The sequence below is a fragment of the Pseudochaenichthys georgianus genome, unplaced genomic scaffold (genome assembly GCF_902827115.2).
Source record: "Pseudochaenichthys georgianus unplaced genomic scaffold, fPseGeo1.2 scaffold_658_arrow_ctg1, whole genome shotgun sequence".
NCBI lineage: Eukaryota > Metazoa > Chordata > Actinopteri > Perciformes > Channichthyidae > Pseudochaenichthys > Pseudochaenichthys georgianus.
The window spans coordinates 22,501-39,489 of record NW_027263213.1 but is presented as its reverse complement, the minus strand read 5'-3'; the positions used below and the strand labels follow the sequence as shown (position 1 = coordinate 39,489).

Below are 16,989 nucleotides of genomic sequence, written 5' to 3'. Positions count from 1 at the left end.
AATTTCCATTAGGGAAAAAGTCACCATAACAGACCTTTAGCAGTCTTTACCAATATCAGTAAAAATATCCTTGAAACCCATTGGATCACACATTAGGTAAACCAAATAGATTTTATTAAGGCCGTTTTTTTAATGAAAGACTTTGTATACCATCTATTATTGATATACAATTGTCTCGTGAGAATATTGAGTGTTAAAATAAGCAGGATAAGAGCTAGTTAGCTGTTAGCCGAAACGAGGCAGCACAGTCATGCTAACGGCTAAATAACAGAGCTAATGCTAACGGAGGATACATTGAGTGTCTCCTCGGGCAAGACCCTTCATCCTAAATCGCCCCTGTGGGTTTTGTCCACAGCATTGATGAATTACATGGGTGATATATGTCATGTTAAGCACTTTGAAAAGCACTAACAGATATACCAAGAATTATTATTAAAATGATAACCTGCGTTTAGTACTTGGCTAGATAACAGAGCTAACAGCTAATGCTAACCGGTCATTTAAAGGGAAATAAAAATGTAATGGTGTGACAACCCTTAACTTTTATGATAAAACACAAAGAAAGTAAAGCTTTATTTAAACGTTATGACAACAGAGGCTATTTTGAAACTGGATGCAAACCTGTTTCTGTGAACACAAGTCATCATTAGTACTACTTATCAACGTTTACCTTGTTGTGATATCTTGTTTTATCAGTTATTTATCTTTTGTAACTTTCACTCACACTCTGTTGATGTGCTTTAAACTCCTGAATTTCCCTACAGCGATAAATAAAGGTCCATCTTATCTTATCTTAGTAAAAAGCTCATACATATTCGTGGAAAAGACAAAAACCGACAGTAATAATCCAACAGAAAAGGCAACAACTGATCCATTTATTCACCTTATCAAATATTTACAAGCTAAAAAAAGTCTTACCTAACAGGTCAGTCAATATGCAAATGATGGGGGGGAATCTGAATAAATGATGCACATGTTCGACTACAATGACATAAAACCAATAAGTAAGCGAGGAAATACTGGAACAAAACTAAAGACATACAAATGAAGGATGCAGAGTCCGAATGTTCTCCAAATGTCACTTTCAAATGAAGATATAGAATCCAGGAGATAGTCTTTAGATGCGAGGGTATTTGTTGGTTGGTAAAAAAACGTCCATTGAGAGTCCATATTGTCATTCGTCTGCTTTCTGATCTTTCTCACATTTATAATGAGCACAGGGAAGGGCTGGGGAACACACCGATGTTATCTCGACATCTGGATACAAGAATGGATAACAGATGGATTTAAGATATCGTAAGAGGTGTTTTTTCCGAGTAAAAATCCACATTACTGACGAGCTTTTATCTACATTTCCATCGTGTAATCACTTCGTGACTCAAATATCGATAGAAGTCCGAAAACGTCCCGATATCGGAGTTTTCCTCACATCTCCCAGCCCTACACGCGGGTGTTGCAGCTTCCCGTTCTTCTTGTAGTGGAGGTCATTGCTTGGCCTTCTTCAGGATGGTTCCCACGGCGGAGATGACGGTGGTCTTGGTGCCGCTGGCGGTGGTGGTGACGGAGACGACGGCCGGTAACGAGGAGCTGGTGGTGACGGCGGCGGGCTGGGAAAGAGTCACGGGGATCGCCGAGTCCCATTTACTCTTCCTCTTCTGGGCCTCTGAGGACAAAGGACACACAGGAGGGATTCACGTGAGATCAGGAAGGAACAGGAAGGGATGATTACGGGCTTCAAATATGTATTTTCTGCTGTTAGTCGGCCATCAAAACAATAACAGCACACAATAATGGCGTAGCGTATCATTGCAGTTAGCTTCTCCTGGTTAGCATTAGCTATTGTTTTCACAATAACATTTAACCCGCACACATACATAAGTATATATGACCCAAATATGTATGTTCAATTAATTCATTTCTTATTTTCGCTCAAAGGTGGGGTCATTTTGGAGAAACCAGCTCGAGTGGCTAGAATTTGAAAATACACAGCCGGAAGAAATCTGCCACTTCCTCACAGAGCCCCTCCCCCAACACACACGAACGCGCACATGACCAATGAGGGCACGAGAGAAGCTTGTGCCCCGATGGAAGGCTGACAGGCAGGTAGGCCGTCCAGTTACTTCAGCCGGCTCAGATGATTGGTCGTGCTTTTTACAGCGCTACGGCTTCAAAGCACTTCAGATATTCATTGCTATCGGGATGTTAAGAGCATTCCATGGAATATAACAAGAGTATCTCGAGCCGGTTTCTCAGACTTACCTACCCCACCTTTAACTGTATATAAAATTGCATTTTATCTTTGATTTTATTAATCTTTAATTTTGTGTGATCTGTGCTGTCCTGTTTTTCATTCTCACCCTGTTGCCATTTAAACTACTGAATTTCCCCACGGAGATTAATAAAGGTCCATCTTATCTGTTCTTCTAACTATTTTTCTGGATCTTTTAACCGGATCCTCCACAGAGGAGCCCCTCTCTCCAAAACTAACAGACGCTGTCAGTAAAACTCGTTTAAACACTGGAAAAAGCAGTTTTCAAGATAAAATGTGTAATTTTCATGGGATACTGGGCGTAAGGGCTACGAGCTAAAAGCTAACGTTTGTTCCTCTAATAATAAGATCCAGTTGTTCAGGAGGTTTTTTTCAGATGCCGAATTATCCAAAGATCTTATTCTCTCAAAAACAAACAGACCCACTCGTTAAAAGCAGAAATAAAAATTCACTACGTTTGGGTTTCTGTAAAATAGGAGAAAGGGGCTACGAGCTAAATGCTAACGTAACACGCTTGTCTCTGTAAGATCCAGATGTCCAGGACGTTTTTACTGGGACAACAACAACAAAATACGGGAGTCAACAAAACGCTCTTCTTCTGAGATGCAAATACGATATGGATTTAATTATTTGGGGTTTTAAAACATCCTTTTAGGACCTTGAACTCACACGTCAGGCCAGGTGATTTATCTGCGTTGGATGTTTACCTGTAGACGTGGAGTTGGTGTTGCTGCTGTTGGTGGAGGCCGCTGTGTTCGAGGGGTTGTTGCCCTTCTTCGTCCCCGTGACAAACTCAATCTGTGAAACACACTGAATACTATAAAAGTTTTGTTTTATGTGAAACCATTTTGAAACAACAACCGCATCAAGGGCACACAGGTCTCCGTTATTATTATGTATTAGGGCTGAACGGTTTACCGTGTCATGGCGATAACCGCGGTATGCGCGGTATTCACACCGCAGGGACGTGCTGTTTTATTAATTTTTTTAAAAACGCACTTTAGCACAGAACTCAAGATAAAGATACCCTTATTACTTATCGAAACTGCACATACAATATATCCGATTAAAGCTGAGACTCCACAGATTATTTAAGTATAGTATCAAAGCGATCCGATCTCGCAACAGGGGAAGCAAACAGACATCACAACACGTACCTTTACAGAGCTTCTAGGGAGATCGTCTCACCGTAGCTGTCAATCTGATCAAAAGACGTGTTCAATAGCATTAAAACGAGAAAGAAAAACCGCAGCTGAATCGGTTGATCCATAGGTTGATAATGTTTCTGTGGCTTTGAAGCAATTGTTTATAATCCATCATTCAATTTGTATGTAAAAATCGGAGCACAACAGTTAGCTGCTAATGGTAGCCACCAGAGTGGCTGCAGCTTCCGGTTCTGGCTACGCGTCCCTCTCACTCCTTATTTGGTAATGTGTGTGTGTTAGACTGCCGCATAGCCAGGACCGGAAGCAGCAGCCACTCTGGTGGCTACCATTAGCAGCTAACTTTTACTCTGCGATATTTACATAAAAATGGAATTATGGATTATAAATTCAATCATTTTTTTTTATACAGAGACGTTAAAAACCTATGGATCGACCGATTCAGCCGCGTTTTTTCTTTCTCGTTTTAATGCCATTGAACACGTCTTTTGATCAGATTGACAGCTACGGTGAGACATCTCCCCTAGAAGCTACGTAAAGGTACGTGTTGTGATGTCTGTGTTTGCTTCCCCTGTCCGAGTCCGGATCACTCAGTGATGATACTATATACCTAAATAATCTGTGGAACCTCAGCTTTAATCGGATATCTTGTAAGTGCAGCTACGATAAGTAATAAGGGTACTTTTATCTTGAGTTCTGTGCCAAAGTGCGTTAGCATTTTTCGCTCAGGGGTCATTTAGATGCTTCTTATGAGACTTGTGTTTTGTTTTGGTAAACATGGTTTGTGTCGTCAGTTCGCTGAGATTATTCCCGTTAATCTGGTATAACACGTTAATAATATAATATTACGATCCCCTGAGACACAGTATCGTGAAAAAAAAAAGTAAAGTACCCGCCGGGACTCTGGGGCTTAACAGGTTAAATAAAACGCAATATATACCGCAGGGGGGGGGGGGGGGGGGGGATCGCGATGTCAGTTTTTTTCAATACCGTGCAGCCCTAATAGGTATCATTAAGACTTCAATATGCAACACTAGTGCTCCTATTGGCTAGGCTTCAACACATCTTAGTGATAGGCAAAGGGGCAGAATATCTCTATGGAGGTGGACCAATCACAACAGAGCCGGCCAGCTAACCAATCAGAGCAGACTGGGCTCTGGTTTCAGACAGTGTGAGAAAAATAAAGAGCTTTTTGAACATTAAAGCATGGAAACATGTAGAGACACTACATACTGATATACACCTGAACACCAGCAGGAGAGTACTCTTTAAAGTAGAGACACTACATACTGATATACACCTGAACACCAGCAGGAGAGTACTCTTTAAAGTAGAGACACTACATACTGATATACACCTAAACATCAGCAGGAGAGGACTCTTTAAAGTAGAGACACTACATACTGATATACACCTGAACACCAGCAGGAGAGTACTCTTTAAAGTAGAGACACTACATACTGATATACACCTGAACACCAGCAGGAGAGGACTCTTTAAAGCAGAGACACTACATACTGATATACACCTGAACATCAGCAAGAGAGGACTCTTTAAAGTAGAGACACTACATACTGATATACACCTGAACATCAGCAGGAGAGAGGACTCTTTAAAGTAGAGACACTACATACTGATATACACCTGAACATCAGCAGGAGAGGACTCTTTAAAGTAGAGACACTACACACTGATATACACCTGAACATCAGCAGGAGAGGACTCTTTAAAGTAGAGACACTACATACTGATATACACCTGAACATCAGCAGGAGAGAGGACTCTTTAAAGTAGAGACACTACACACTGATATACACCTGAACATCAGCAGGAGAGGACTCTTTAAAGTAGAGACACTACATACTGATATACACCTGAACATCAGCAGGAGAGAGGACTCTTTAAAGTAGAGACACTACATACTGATATACACCTGAACATCAGCAGGAGAGGACTCTTTAAAGTAGAGACGCTACATACTGATATACACCTGAACATCAGCAGGAGAGGACTCTTTAAAGTAGAGATACTACATACTGATAGGGACTCTTTAAAGCCTCTGTACTATCCCTTCAGTTTTCTCCTGCCTGCATACCTTCACAGCAGAGAATAATAAATCTGATCCCGAGGGAACGTGTTCATTCACGTCTCGTTTCTACCGTACGATTCTTTCACCTCTCAGCGACTAGTCAGCAGGATCTATCTGGCAAAATAAAGACATACTCAGGTGTTTTTAAATCTACACAAGGTGTGAAAAACACGTACGGGCAGCTGCAGTTACGAGAGCAGAACTTGACCAATGTGGAATTCTGCGTAAGTAAATAATAAAGTAAGTACCCTAACTCAGCTGGTGGAGACTCGCCCTTGACGCAGACACAAAAAAACGTTTAAAATGCTGTTGTTGTTTTAAACTCACCTTGGTGCGCTCCTTCTTGGCTTTCTCCAGTTTGTCCATCTCCACTTTCTGAGACTTGGCTGCAGGACGAGACACAGAAGCGATGAGTGTTTGTCTCGTAGAGTTGCTCAAAGGTGTGAAGACGATGGAGGTTTTATTGAGCTTACCCAAGCCTTCGTAGTACGAGTCCTCCGACCAGCCGTGGGGATCGAACATGTCTTTCGGGTAATTTGTTCCCAGTTCGTCGATACTGCAGAACTGAATGAGCTTCTCGTAAATGCTGGACAAAAAAACAACAAAGAAAAAGTGGTTTGTTATTTTGAACATCGGGAACGTCACTATATGTCTTTATCACGAAGGAGACGTATGGCGCGTTTCCACTGCAGCGGGGAGCTCGCTTTCAGCGTTCCGAGCCGTGCGGGCCCGTTTTTGGTTGCGTTTCCGCTTGGCCTAGTACCGGCTAGCGGGTCCTAATTCACAGTTTTTCTGACCCCATAAAATCGTGGTTCCAGGGCCAGGAACAACCGGGCTGAGTCAGGCTGAGTATGCTAAACTAGAGAGAGAATCGCTGGCTCGGGAGCTACAACAAGATGAACATACCTGACCGTGATTTAATTGTAATACACGTTTCAAAATGATGCCGAAGTAACAACACACTGATACCGGTTAGTAAGAACCATGAGTTAATGCTTTGAGTCTGCAGACAGACGGCAGAGAAACACCTTTTAAAATGCGTGTTTTCTGAATGGAGATCGGCTAAGCTAACGCAGTATATGCTCCGACCGTCCACACTCACAACAACGGCCTACAGACAGAAATAAAGCAGCGACTGTATTCTCCATGACACAGGCAGTCTGTGGTTTGTAGTTGTTTACCTTCCGTCTAGTTTCTGAACAGATCTGAGGAGCTCTGAGCGCTAACAGCTAACGGCTGTGTTGTTTTTCTGGGGCTCTCATTGAAGATGACGTCACGGCTCCACCTACACTGCGTTGCTATAGTAACTGCCCCAGTTCCTAAACTGTAATGGAAGCGCAGCATTGAAGTGAGCCGGGCCTAATAAGGCCTAACCGAACCGAGCGAGGCCTGCAGTGGAAACGCGCCATTAGAGGTATAGCGCTTTATTTGTACGAATGTTGACTCGGAAGCTTTATACGTCCTAAAAAGTGAAAGAAAAAAGTGAAAGAAAGTCTTAAAATAGTAGCATTCATTCACCTCCAATTGAGTTCATCACTATTACAACTGTGAACGTGTGTTGGCCTCTTCACTCAACATGCAAAGCAGCAAAGTAATCCTCAATACAGTTAACTCAAGTTATTGCATCCATTTCGATGTGTTTTCTTTGGTCTCTTTTGCAAATGCAGCAAAACTGAGAAATTAATTAAAATCTCGTTTTCATGCAAAATGACCTGACCTTTGAAGCCACAAAACATTAATATGGCATTTACTTTACTTTGTATATGAAAGATAATTCAAATTAAATAGACAACTGCATTGCTACCTTGAATTGTTAATTTGCAAAATAAACTACGTCACAGATTTTTTATCATAAGCTTGGGGAAAGACATTTGACTCTTAATAAAAGCACTAAAATCAATGGGACGGCAATACAATTTACATTTAGATGCTTGTTGATGTCCTAAAAGTGTTCTTATCATGTTCAAAAAAATGGCGTTGTGTAAAACTGCTATTTGAACCAGCATACACACCAAGAGATTGACAAAAATATCGAACAATTCTGTATTTTTTTCACAATTTGATACAAAACCTCCTGGTTAAATCCCAGGTCAAATGTACGTTATAGTGTCTTTCTACTGTGATGTGTTCAATGTCTGTTTCCTTGTATCGTGTAACACGTGTCCTGAGCTGTGTTATTGAGTCATTTAGTCACCTTCTTTTAGGAGAAAGTTGTTCTTAGTTCTTAGAGACACATATATATACATATACACCTGAACATCAGCAGGAGAGGACTCTTTAAAGTAGAGACACTACATACTGATATACACCTGAACATCAGCAGGAGAGGACTCTTTAAAGTAGAGACACTACATACTGATATACACCTGAACATCAGCAGGAGAGGACTCTTTAAAGTAGAGACACTACATACTGATATACACCTGAACATCAGCAGGAGAGGACTCTTTAAAGTAGAGACACTACATACTGATATACACCTGAACATCAGCAGGAGAGGACTCTTTAAAGTAGAGACGCTACATACTGATATACACCTGAACATCAGCAGGAGAGGACTCTTTAAAGTAGAGACACTACATACTGATATACACCTGAACATCAGCAGGAGAGGACTCTTTAAAGTAGAGACACTACATACTGATATACACCTGAACATCAGCAGGAGAGGACTCTTTAAAGTAGAGACACTACATACTGATATACACCTGAACATCAGCAGGAGAGGACTCTTTAAAGTAGAGACACTACATACTGATATACACCTGAACATCAGCAGGAGAGGACTCTTTAAAGTAGAGACACTACATACTGATATACACCTGGACATCAGCAGGAGAGGACTCTTTAAAGTAGAGACTCTACATACTGATATACACCTGAACATCAGCAGGAGAGGACTCTTTAAAGTAGAGACACTACATACTGATATACACCTGGACATCAGCAGGAGAGGACTCTTTAAAGTAGAGACTCTACATACTGATATACACCTGAACATCAGCAGGAGAGGACTCTTTAAAGTAGAGACACTACATACTGATATACACCTGAACATCAGCAGGAGAGGACTCTTTAAAGTAGAGACACTACATACTGATATACACCTGAACATCAGCAGGAGAGGACTCTTTAAAGTAGAGACACTACATACTGATATACACCTGAACATCAGCAGGAGAGGACTCTTTAAAGTAGAGACACTACATACTGATATACTCCTGGACATCAGCAGGAGAGGACTCTTTAAAGTAGAGACTCTACATACTGATATACACCTGAACATCAGCAGGAGAGGACTCTTTAAAGTAGAGACACTACATACTGATATACACCTGAACATCAGCAGGAGAGGACTCTTTAAAGTAGAGACACTACATACTGATATACACCTGAACATCAGCAGGAGAGGACTCTTTAAAGTAGAGACACTACATACTGATATACACCTGAACATCAGCAGGAGAGGACTCTTTAAAGGAGAGACTCTAGGGGGAACGTAACACCTGACATTGAGGCATTATGGTATGTAAGCGATTATGTGGACACCACCTGGCCGTTCGCCTCCTAACTAGGTCATTTTTTAATCGTCTCCTCCTCAGTCGAGTGCATACCTGGGGTTTCTGAATTCCTTCTTCTTCTGGATGTGGTTGTTTGTGTCGAAGTCTCCCTGCAGCTTCCTCTCGTACAGCTTGTGGATCTTGTCCTGTTTCAAAACAAACAGGTCATCAAATTATCTCCCTCCCCCCGAGCACGTCTGGCAGGACACCGCGTCGATGTCCGCAGAGAAGCAGAACCTGCACGTGGCGGCCGTGAATGGAGCCATTGTGGGAAAGCGGTTTCTGATGCGTTGGGAAATATTTGACGACCAGGTTCAACTCGGAGAGCTGGCAGACGTCCTGAGTGAGCTCACATGAGAACAGGAAGGAGGGAACGCTGCTGAAACGGGACATGTCTGCCAACTTATTGTCAAATAATTAACAAGACAAACATGTCGCTGATGACGATGACCTAATGTTTTATAAGAAACATATATGTTAGAGGGGGGAGGACCAGAAACGTTTTTTTAAGCTTCTTCTTGCCCCTGTTGAACATGAACAGAGACTATCTGAACATTATTATTATTTATTTTTTTGGTACTTTGTTATAATTATTAATCTGAGTGAAAAAAAGAGAATATATATTATTGTTATATTTTTTTGTTTCTGACATGTTCAATAAATTGACTAAACTAAACTAAATATAATGTAATGTATAACAAGTGGTTGGTGCGAGACGAAATCTATTTTAAAACTGTCTTTGTTTGTTTTTCAAATCATTTTAATTGTGTTTGTTGCATTTTGTCTTATTGCTGTTCATACATGTTGTTTAAAGCACTTTGAATTGCTTTACGAAGAACAAACATTATAAATTAGTAGGGCTGTCAGTCGATTAAAATAGTTAATCGCGATTAATCGCAAATTAATCTCACATTTTTTATCTGTTCTAAATGTTCCTTAGAGGAATATTTTTCAAGTTTTTAATCCTCTTATCAACATGTGAGCGGACACACATGCTTTATGCTAATGTTTATTATCGTTTGAACATTACAAATATTCTATATTAAACACATAACCTCTGAACATTACAAATATTCGCCTCAATTCAACCTGGAACCTCTCTCATACAATACAAATGGTGTGTGTGTGTGTGTATGTGTGTGTGTGTATGTGTGTGTGTGTGTGTATATGTGTGTGTGTGTGTATATGTGTGTGTGTGTGTGTATATGTGTGTGTGTGTGTATATTGTGTGTGTATATGTGTGTGTGTGTGTATATGTGTGTGTGTGTATATATATATATATATATATGTGTGTGTGTGTGTGTGTGTGTGTGTGTGTGTGTTATATGTGTGTGTGTGTATATGTGTGTGTGTGTGTGTGTGTTGGATCGTTGGAGCTATGTGCAACTCAAGGCATATGCTCGAATGGGAGCTGCCTGGACGCTGCACTCATGAGTGTGCTGACTTCCTACAATGTCCCGCTGTCTGCTTCCTGCATCAAGTCAAGTGCTCGGCCCAGTTGTGGCGAAATGTCGCTCCTCTGTTTTCATTTAAACAGCTCCTTATATCCGTTAGCGCAGCTAGCTAGCACCAGATGCTAACAACAACAACAATGCACGTAAGGTCTCTCTCTCGCTCGGGCCACACACACACACACACACACACACACACACACACACACACACACACACACACACACACACACACCCTCCCGGTCCTCCCGATGGCCAGTCGGTGCCTGCCGGTGAGCGTGGAAGTGTGGTCTGCCACAAGCGGGCGGCAGGAGCGGGGCTGTCAGCAGATGGACGGTATTTTAAACTCGGTGCTCTGAAACTACGGGGCGGCCGAGGGAAAAAAATATACATGCGTCCAACTAATCTGCGCTGACAAAATCTGCGTTTACGGCATACTTGCCAACCTCGAGACCTCAGAAATCGGGAGCATTTCAAAACCACCGCGGTGTTAATCTAATACATTAAGCATGTTAGTGTATTAGATTAACATTAACATGCTTAATGTAGCTGTGAGTGCTCCGTCTTGATGGAGCGTGTGTGGGCTGAGCACAGGGTGGAGTTGTCGATTCTTGTTCTGTTTTCTGTGACTATCTTCCTCACCATCTCAGACTTTCAGTTGCGAGTGCTATTGAAGAGACGTGCTACCATGGAAACCAAACAATGGTGTAGCTGTATTAAAGTCTGAGTGGAAACAGTCGTGAGTAAATCTGATTTGGTCAGAAACCGGGAGAGGGCCGTGAAATCGGGAGGGCTGGCAAGTATGGTTTACGTATATGTTGGAGCAGTGCCATCTAATTGTGATCTGTAGTCAAGACCGTATGAAGGACTACAATTCCCACCAGCCTATAAAAAGACAGATGGGCAACCCGTGTGAAGACGCCGTCGAGGCACCGTTTCTAACCGTTAAAGTTATACAAGCCTAGGACCAAGTTGTTTATTATTTGATTTGAGTTTTGCCTCTTTTGTTTGACTCTTGCAAAGGCCCGTTTTATTTTGAGTAAACACAGTTTTGCTGCGGCTGCGAGGGGGTGCGGTCGTCTCTCAACCAGAAGGATGTGGGTTCGATCCCAGCCCGTGCAGTCAACATGTCGATGTGTCTGTGGGCGAGATACTGAACCCTGAGTTGCTCCCGATGGCCAACGTGTGGGAATGTCCGGTCCTAGTCAGGTGCACTGCTCTGTGTGAATGGCATGTAGTCTGTAAAGCGCTTTGAGCGTCTTAAAGTCTGGATAAAGCGCTATATAAGTGCAGTCCATTACCATTACATAGCACAATATCAACATAGCAACATCGTGGCACGGTTGCTTAAGGACATTTTTGTTTAGATGATCATAGGTTTGATGCATTTCAGCAAACAATGGGCAGATGTGTCAGCAGCGTTAACCCTCTGGAGTCGGTGGACGCGCCGGCGCGTCCAGGTGCGCATAATTTTACGTAATTAATCATATATTTTCGATTATAAGGAGTAGAAACATGATTCAGATATCCGCGGAATCGCTGGAAGGGTAGCTTTCCAGCGGTATCTCCTGTGAGACTGTAACCAGGGCACAGCAGCCAATATGGCCGCTCAAACAGCTTGACTTTACACTGTGTGGGATTGGTGGATTTGTGTATCCGTCAAGGATCTCAGCCGGCAGCCATCATGGTCTGAAAGGACCAATGGACATCGAGAAATCACTAAGGACCTACCCACCAAGTAAAAAAAAACATCAACCACGTGTCTCCCATCAGTTTACGTCTGTGAGGAGAGAGAGACAGAGAAAATGGCTAAAAAAAGTTGCCGACTTCACTCGAGATTGTTTTCGCTAGCAGCAGTGAGGATAGAGCCTCAGAACCTGAAGTCTTCCACTCTTCTGAAGAAGAAGAACACAAAGACAACAACAAGGATCCATTTGGACATGGGTGAGTGTAAATATTACAGTAATAGTGTACTGGCGATGTGTGGGGAATACCGCGAAAATGAACAATAGGTTTATTGATATATATTTGTTATCGATAGTCATGAACTTTTTATTCGGACAAAATAGACTCCATTAGCAAACGTTTACTCTGTGTTAACGTTATGTTGGTGTGTAAAGTGAGATTACATGTGTAGATGATTCAATCAATCATTTATTCGTCCCACAACGGAGACATTTACAGTGACATGATTTTGCCATCGATTATTTTATCATACTGTCCTGTACAGATGAGACTTTGTCATAGATTTATTTATGTTGCCTGTTATTATTTTACCATCCTGTACAGATGAGACTTTGTAATCAGATGTAGTGTGTGTGTGTGTGTGTGTGTGTGTGTGTGTGTGTGTGTGTGTGTGTGTGTGTGTGTGTGTGTGTGTGTGTGTGTGAGAGACTCCTTTTCCAACCTCCCAAACTTTCTTTTTATGTGTGCATTGTTATTTGTGCTTGAGCAACATTTTACTTGAACTTTATTTCATTGAAATTAGTTGTAATTATTGTCCTACATTTTAATTTGTTTTACAGAGATGTTTCACAGCTGCCTGGGCCTAGTGGCCCACAGGCGGCGTTTATCCAGCAGCCAGAACATCCATGTGTGCCGGCCCCCAGGTCAAGATCTACTGTGGCTCAAGGGCCTTCACTAGAGCCATCACCACCAAGGACCAGCAGACCAGCATCACTACGGCTGCCTCCACCTCCATCTGCGGCTGCCCCCAGGTCAAGATACACCTCAGCACAAAGGCTCCACCACAGCCATCACCTTCAACCCAGCCAGCAAGGAGGTCTCATGGAGGTCTCGTATAGCACTTGTACACCCCACCTACACAGCAGCCCATGCACCACCACCCCCACCTACACAGCAGCCAGACCCACTGTCTTGGAAGACAGACAAAGACCTTGACACTGTCTTGACATTTATAATGAATAGTTGGTTGAAAGTTCTGATGTTCAATATTGTAAATAGTGAGATTTTCCAGTTTCTTATATTTATATAAATAGTTGGTTGAAAAAAACATATTTATAATAAATTGTTGGTTGAAAAAAAGGTTGAATGCTCAATTAGTATTTGTACACATCACATGAACCTTGGTTTGTAATATGAAGTCACTATTCAGCCCTGATGTATCTCAGTCCCTGCTGTGGTGAGAGTAGAGTGATAAACACCTGTTTTACTCAAAATTCGAATTAATTTTTTTTTATTTTAGACATGAATTACACATTTATATACAGTGTAATTCAAATATTTAACTGCTTTTGTGATCCTAAGACTTTGGTAACCAAATCTAAAACACCAAAACATTTCGATCACATGAGTAAATTTGTGTTTTCACAAGAGTTTTGAAGATTTTCCGAAAATCGGATGTAACATTTTAAGCTTTTGAGCTACTTTCTCATCAAACAGGGCTCTAAGGTGAGCAATATGCATATATAGCAAGACCAGAGATTGTCTTGAACATTTTGATATTTAACACATGGGGTGCCATGTGAGAAGAAATACATTTAAAAGGGGATTTAAGAAAACATCAAAAATTCGAGAAAATACCCTTAGACTCCAGAGGGTTAAGCATGTGTCTCCGGGGCAGGGATCTCCAGTGTTCCTGCTGGAGGTGACTCAGAAGGTGATCATCTCTGAAGGTGCGGCTCTGCAGACTTATTGAGATTACTAACACTCTGAATCAGTCCCAGCCGTGGGCCCTGACCTGCCTCTGATCCTCACAGAACAAACCTTATTGCAGCTGATGCAAAGCAAAGAGAGAGTGAAGTGAAATTAACAGATGATGACGCAGACGTGAGTTCTGGTTTAATTACAGGGGCGCGTCTCGGGATTTATGTTGCCACCAGAACTTAATTCCTACCCAGAGGGAACGAGGGAAAATGATTCACTTGGTAAGGAGAACGGTTATTTAGACACTGAGATGACGAGTCTGTGGATGAGGGGGCTTTTATTTTGAAAAACTCCTCCAAAAGGTGGAAGTGTGCGCAGGTTAAAGGTGTCCCATAACACTATTTTTAGGCATATATTATAGGTTTCAAAATACCAACCAGATCATTCGAGCCTCATCGCCCTCTATTTCAGCCCGTTACCAAAGAGATGACTCGGTCTGCAGCTTTGAAACCGCATCAAGGATCCTCTCTGAAACAGGATGGAGCTCAAACTCTCTCTCAGGGTTACCAGCAGGTGACTTCCTTTTGACTTCCTGCTTCCTCACTCTCTCTCTCCAGCACAGGTTAGCTCTGAGAGCTAGCATGCTAATGGAAACACAGACCAGATCACTTCCAGAACACGTCTCATTGTTTCTGACAGCAACGGTTCTGATTGGCCCGTGGGGGTAAAGCCCGCCCACATTTTAGTAATGTCATCATGACGCAGCCAATCTGGATCAGCTCCGTTGTTCCCCGCTTTTAGAGATGTGGGTACGGAGGAGAAGAGAGAGGGGTTTGTTTCCTGACACTTTGAGAGTCTCCGGGGACACACCGGGGACACACCGGGGTGGGACAGCGAGGACACACAGGGACACACATGGGGGGGACAGCGGGGACACACACAGTGATGTAGAGAAGACATCAGAAAGTGACTTTTGCATGATAGGAGACCTTTAAAGGATGAGGTGTGTGTAAGTCAGCAGGTGCGTGTGTGTGTGTGTGTGTGTGTGTGTGTGTGTGTGTGTGTGTACCTGCAGTTGGCTGGAGCAGCGTCCCGGCGGCTCGGGGGGGATTCTGATGGCGTCGGGGGACATGTTCCTCACTTTCTCCGAGAAAAGAGCTGAAGGAGAGACACATACAAACGTGAGGAGTTGTTGTACAAATATTGCGGCACGATATTTGGATTTGTTTTTACAGGAACCGTCATCTGCTTCTCAAATCTTAAAGCACATACGTTACAGACGTGTTTTAATGGCATGTCTTTACATGCGTATATGTTTTCACCTCAGAGACTTCCCCTTGAGCATGCCTTCACACGCAGAGTGAGGATTACCCGAGAGAACACTGATGGTAGAAACAGAGGAACATTAGGGAGGCGCCATATCTGCAGCATGGAAACATGTTTTAAAGCTGTTTTAATCCCAATGTCTTATTTTGTATTTTAAATAAGGGATTTTTTTTTTTTTAGATCAATTGACATTTCAACTGGTTTATAGGAGTGTGTGTTGAGAGCAGGGAGGGGCTGCTGGGGCGTGTGAGGAGGACGAGGGAGGAGGTGAGGAGGGAGGAGGTGAGAAGGGAGGATCCTCACCTCCTCCCTTCGACCCAGCCCTTGTTTTGCTGCTTCACTTTCTCTGTCTGCGGGCCAGGCATACTTCAGTGACACTAAACATCCAAATCAGAGCCATCAATCACCGTGTGTGTGTGTGTGTGTGTGTGTACGAACTTGACGGGACATGAGCAGATGCTTTTCTGAAGCGTTGTCTTGTTTTGTGATAAATATTGATACAGTTTGAGCTAAATGCCACGAGGGCACCGTTCATCTACCGTTCAGTGTTTTGAAACCGGTTTTTGAAGCCGTGGCCTTTGACAGACTGTGCCATGTATAACATGGCCAAATAACAGTGTAACGTGTGGGTATAATATTACACACACACACTTTACAGTTTGGACCACAGAGAAGCTCCGTGACCTCCTTTATTCTGGAAAGTTAAGACCCCTCCATCAAATGAGGAGCAGGGCGTCGCCTTTGCCAACGAGACACACTAACCAACTCCTCGCCTCGCACGCGTGTGTGTGTCAGATTTCTGACAGCCAACTAGTTTGAACAGCTTGTATTTAACAAAAATCTGAACATACTGTAGCCTCCAACCATAAAAAAACCTGACGAGGCAAGTCCACACACACACACACACACACACACACACACACACACACACACACACACACACAGTGTAGCTGCAGCAGGTTTACATTGGGCTAATCTGATCCTGATCCCGAGGCTTTGTTTGACAAACTGTAATTTGAAAACACACAACAAAAGAAATCAAGATGCAACTTGTTTGAGAAAGTGAGGGGGAAATAAGGGGGGGGGGGGGGGGGGTTCCACTCCTTAAGCCCCAAGTTAAGGGATGGAGAACTTTGTTCTGTTCTGCTTGGGGAGAAAATGACAAAGCACTGTTGTTGATAACGTGTTAATAAAAATATACAACACGGACACGAAGGAGACGTGAAACTAACGGCCCGTCCACACGGCAGCGCCGCGTGCTTCAACGGAGACGCTTCCCATTCACTCTGAATGGGGTGACGTCAGGCTTTGCCGAACTGCATTGTGGGTCCGTTGCTCGCTTCGAAAATTGAGAAAAGTTCAACTTTTCAAGCGTCGACGGAAGCGCCAGCCAATCAAACCATATGCCAGCACGAGCTCTAGCCAATCAAACCTCGTGCTTTTGTGTCCGAGGCGGGAGATTCATGTGATTGGTTGTTGGTCGCACGCCAGACACGCCCACCGGCAAGCTTCCACGCGACGCTGC

The 16,989-nt window shown here is 42.8% G+C and overlaps 1 protein-coding gene across 4 annotated transcripts in view; it reads right to left on the bottom strand.

Annotated features, from left to right (window-relative positions):
• Positions 1 to 861: 861 nt before the first annotated feature.
• The window catches only part of sap30bp (SAP30 binding protein), a 25,396-nt gene continuing 9,268 nt past the window's right edge, over positions 862 to 16,989 (bottom strand). For 2 of the 4 annotated variants that reach the window (XM_034079597.2, XM_034079598.2), the window contains exons 5-10: positions 15,208 to 15,296; positions 9,136 to 9,227; positions 5,995 to 6,107; positions 5,849 to 5,907; positions 2,977 to 3,079; positions 862 to 1,663 (exon numbers count right to left, since the gene is read on the bottom strand). In XM_034079597.2, coding sequence (XP_033935488.1) covers positions 1,485 to 1,663; positions 2,977 to 3,079; positions 5,849 to 5,907; positions 5,995 to 6,107; positions 9,136 to 9,227; positions 15,208 to 15,296 — 635 coding nt within the window. In that variant the 3' untranslated portion in view covers positions 862 to 1,484. The remainder of the gene's footprint in view (positions 1,664 to 2,976; positions 3,080 to 5,848; positions 5,908 to 5,994; positions 6,108 to 9,135; positions 9,228 to 15,207; positions 15,297 to 16,989) is intronic. The other 2 variants (XM_034079599.2, XM_034079601.2) reach the window with 1 other exon arrangement.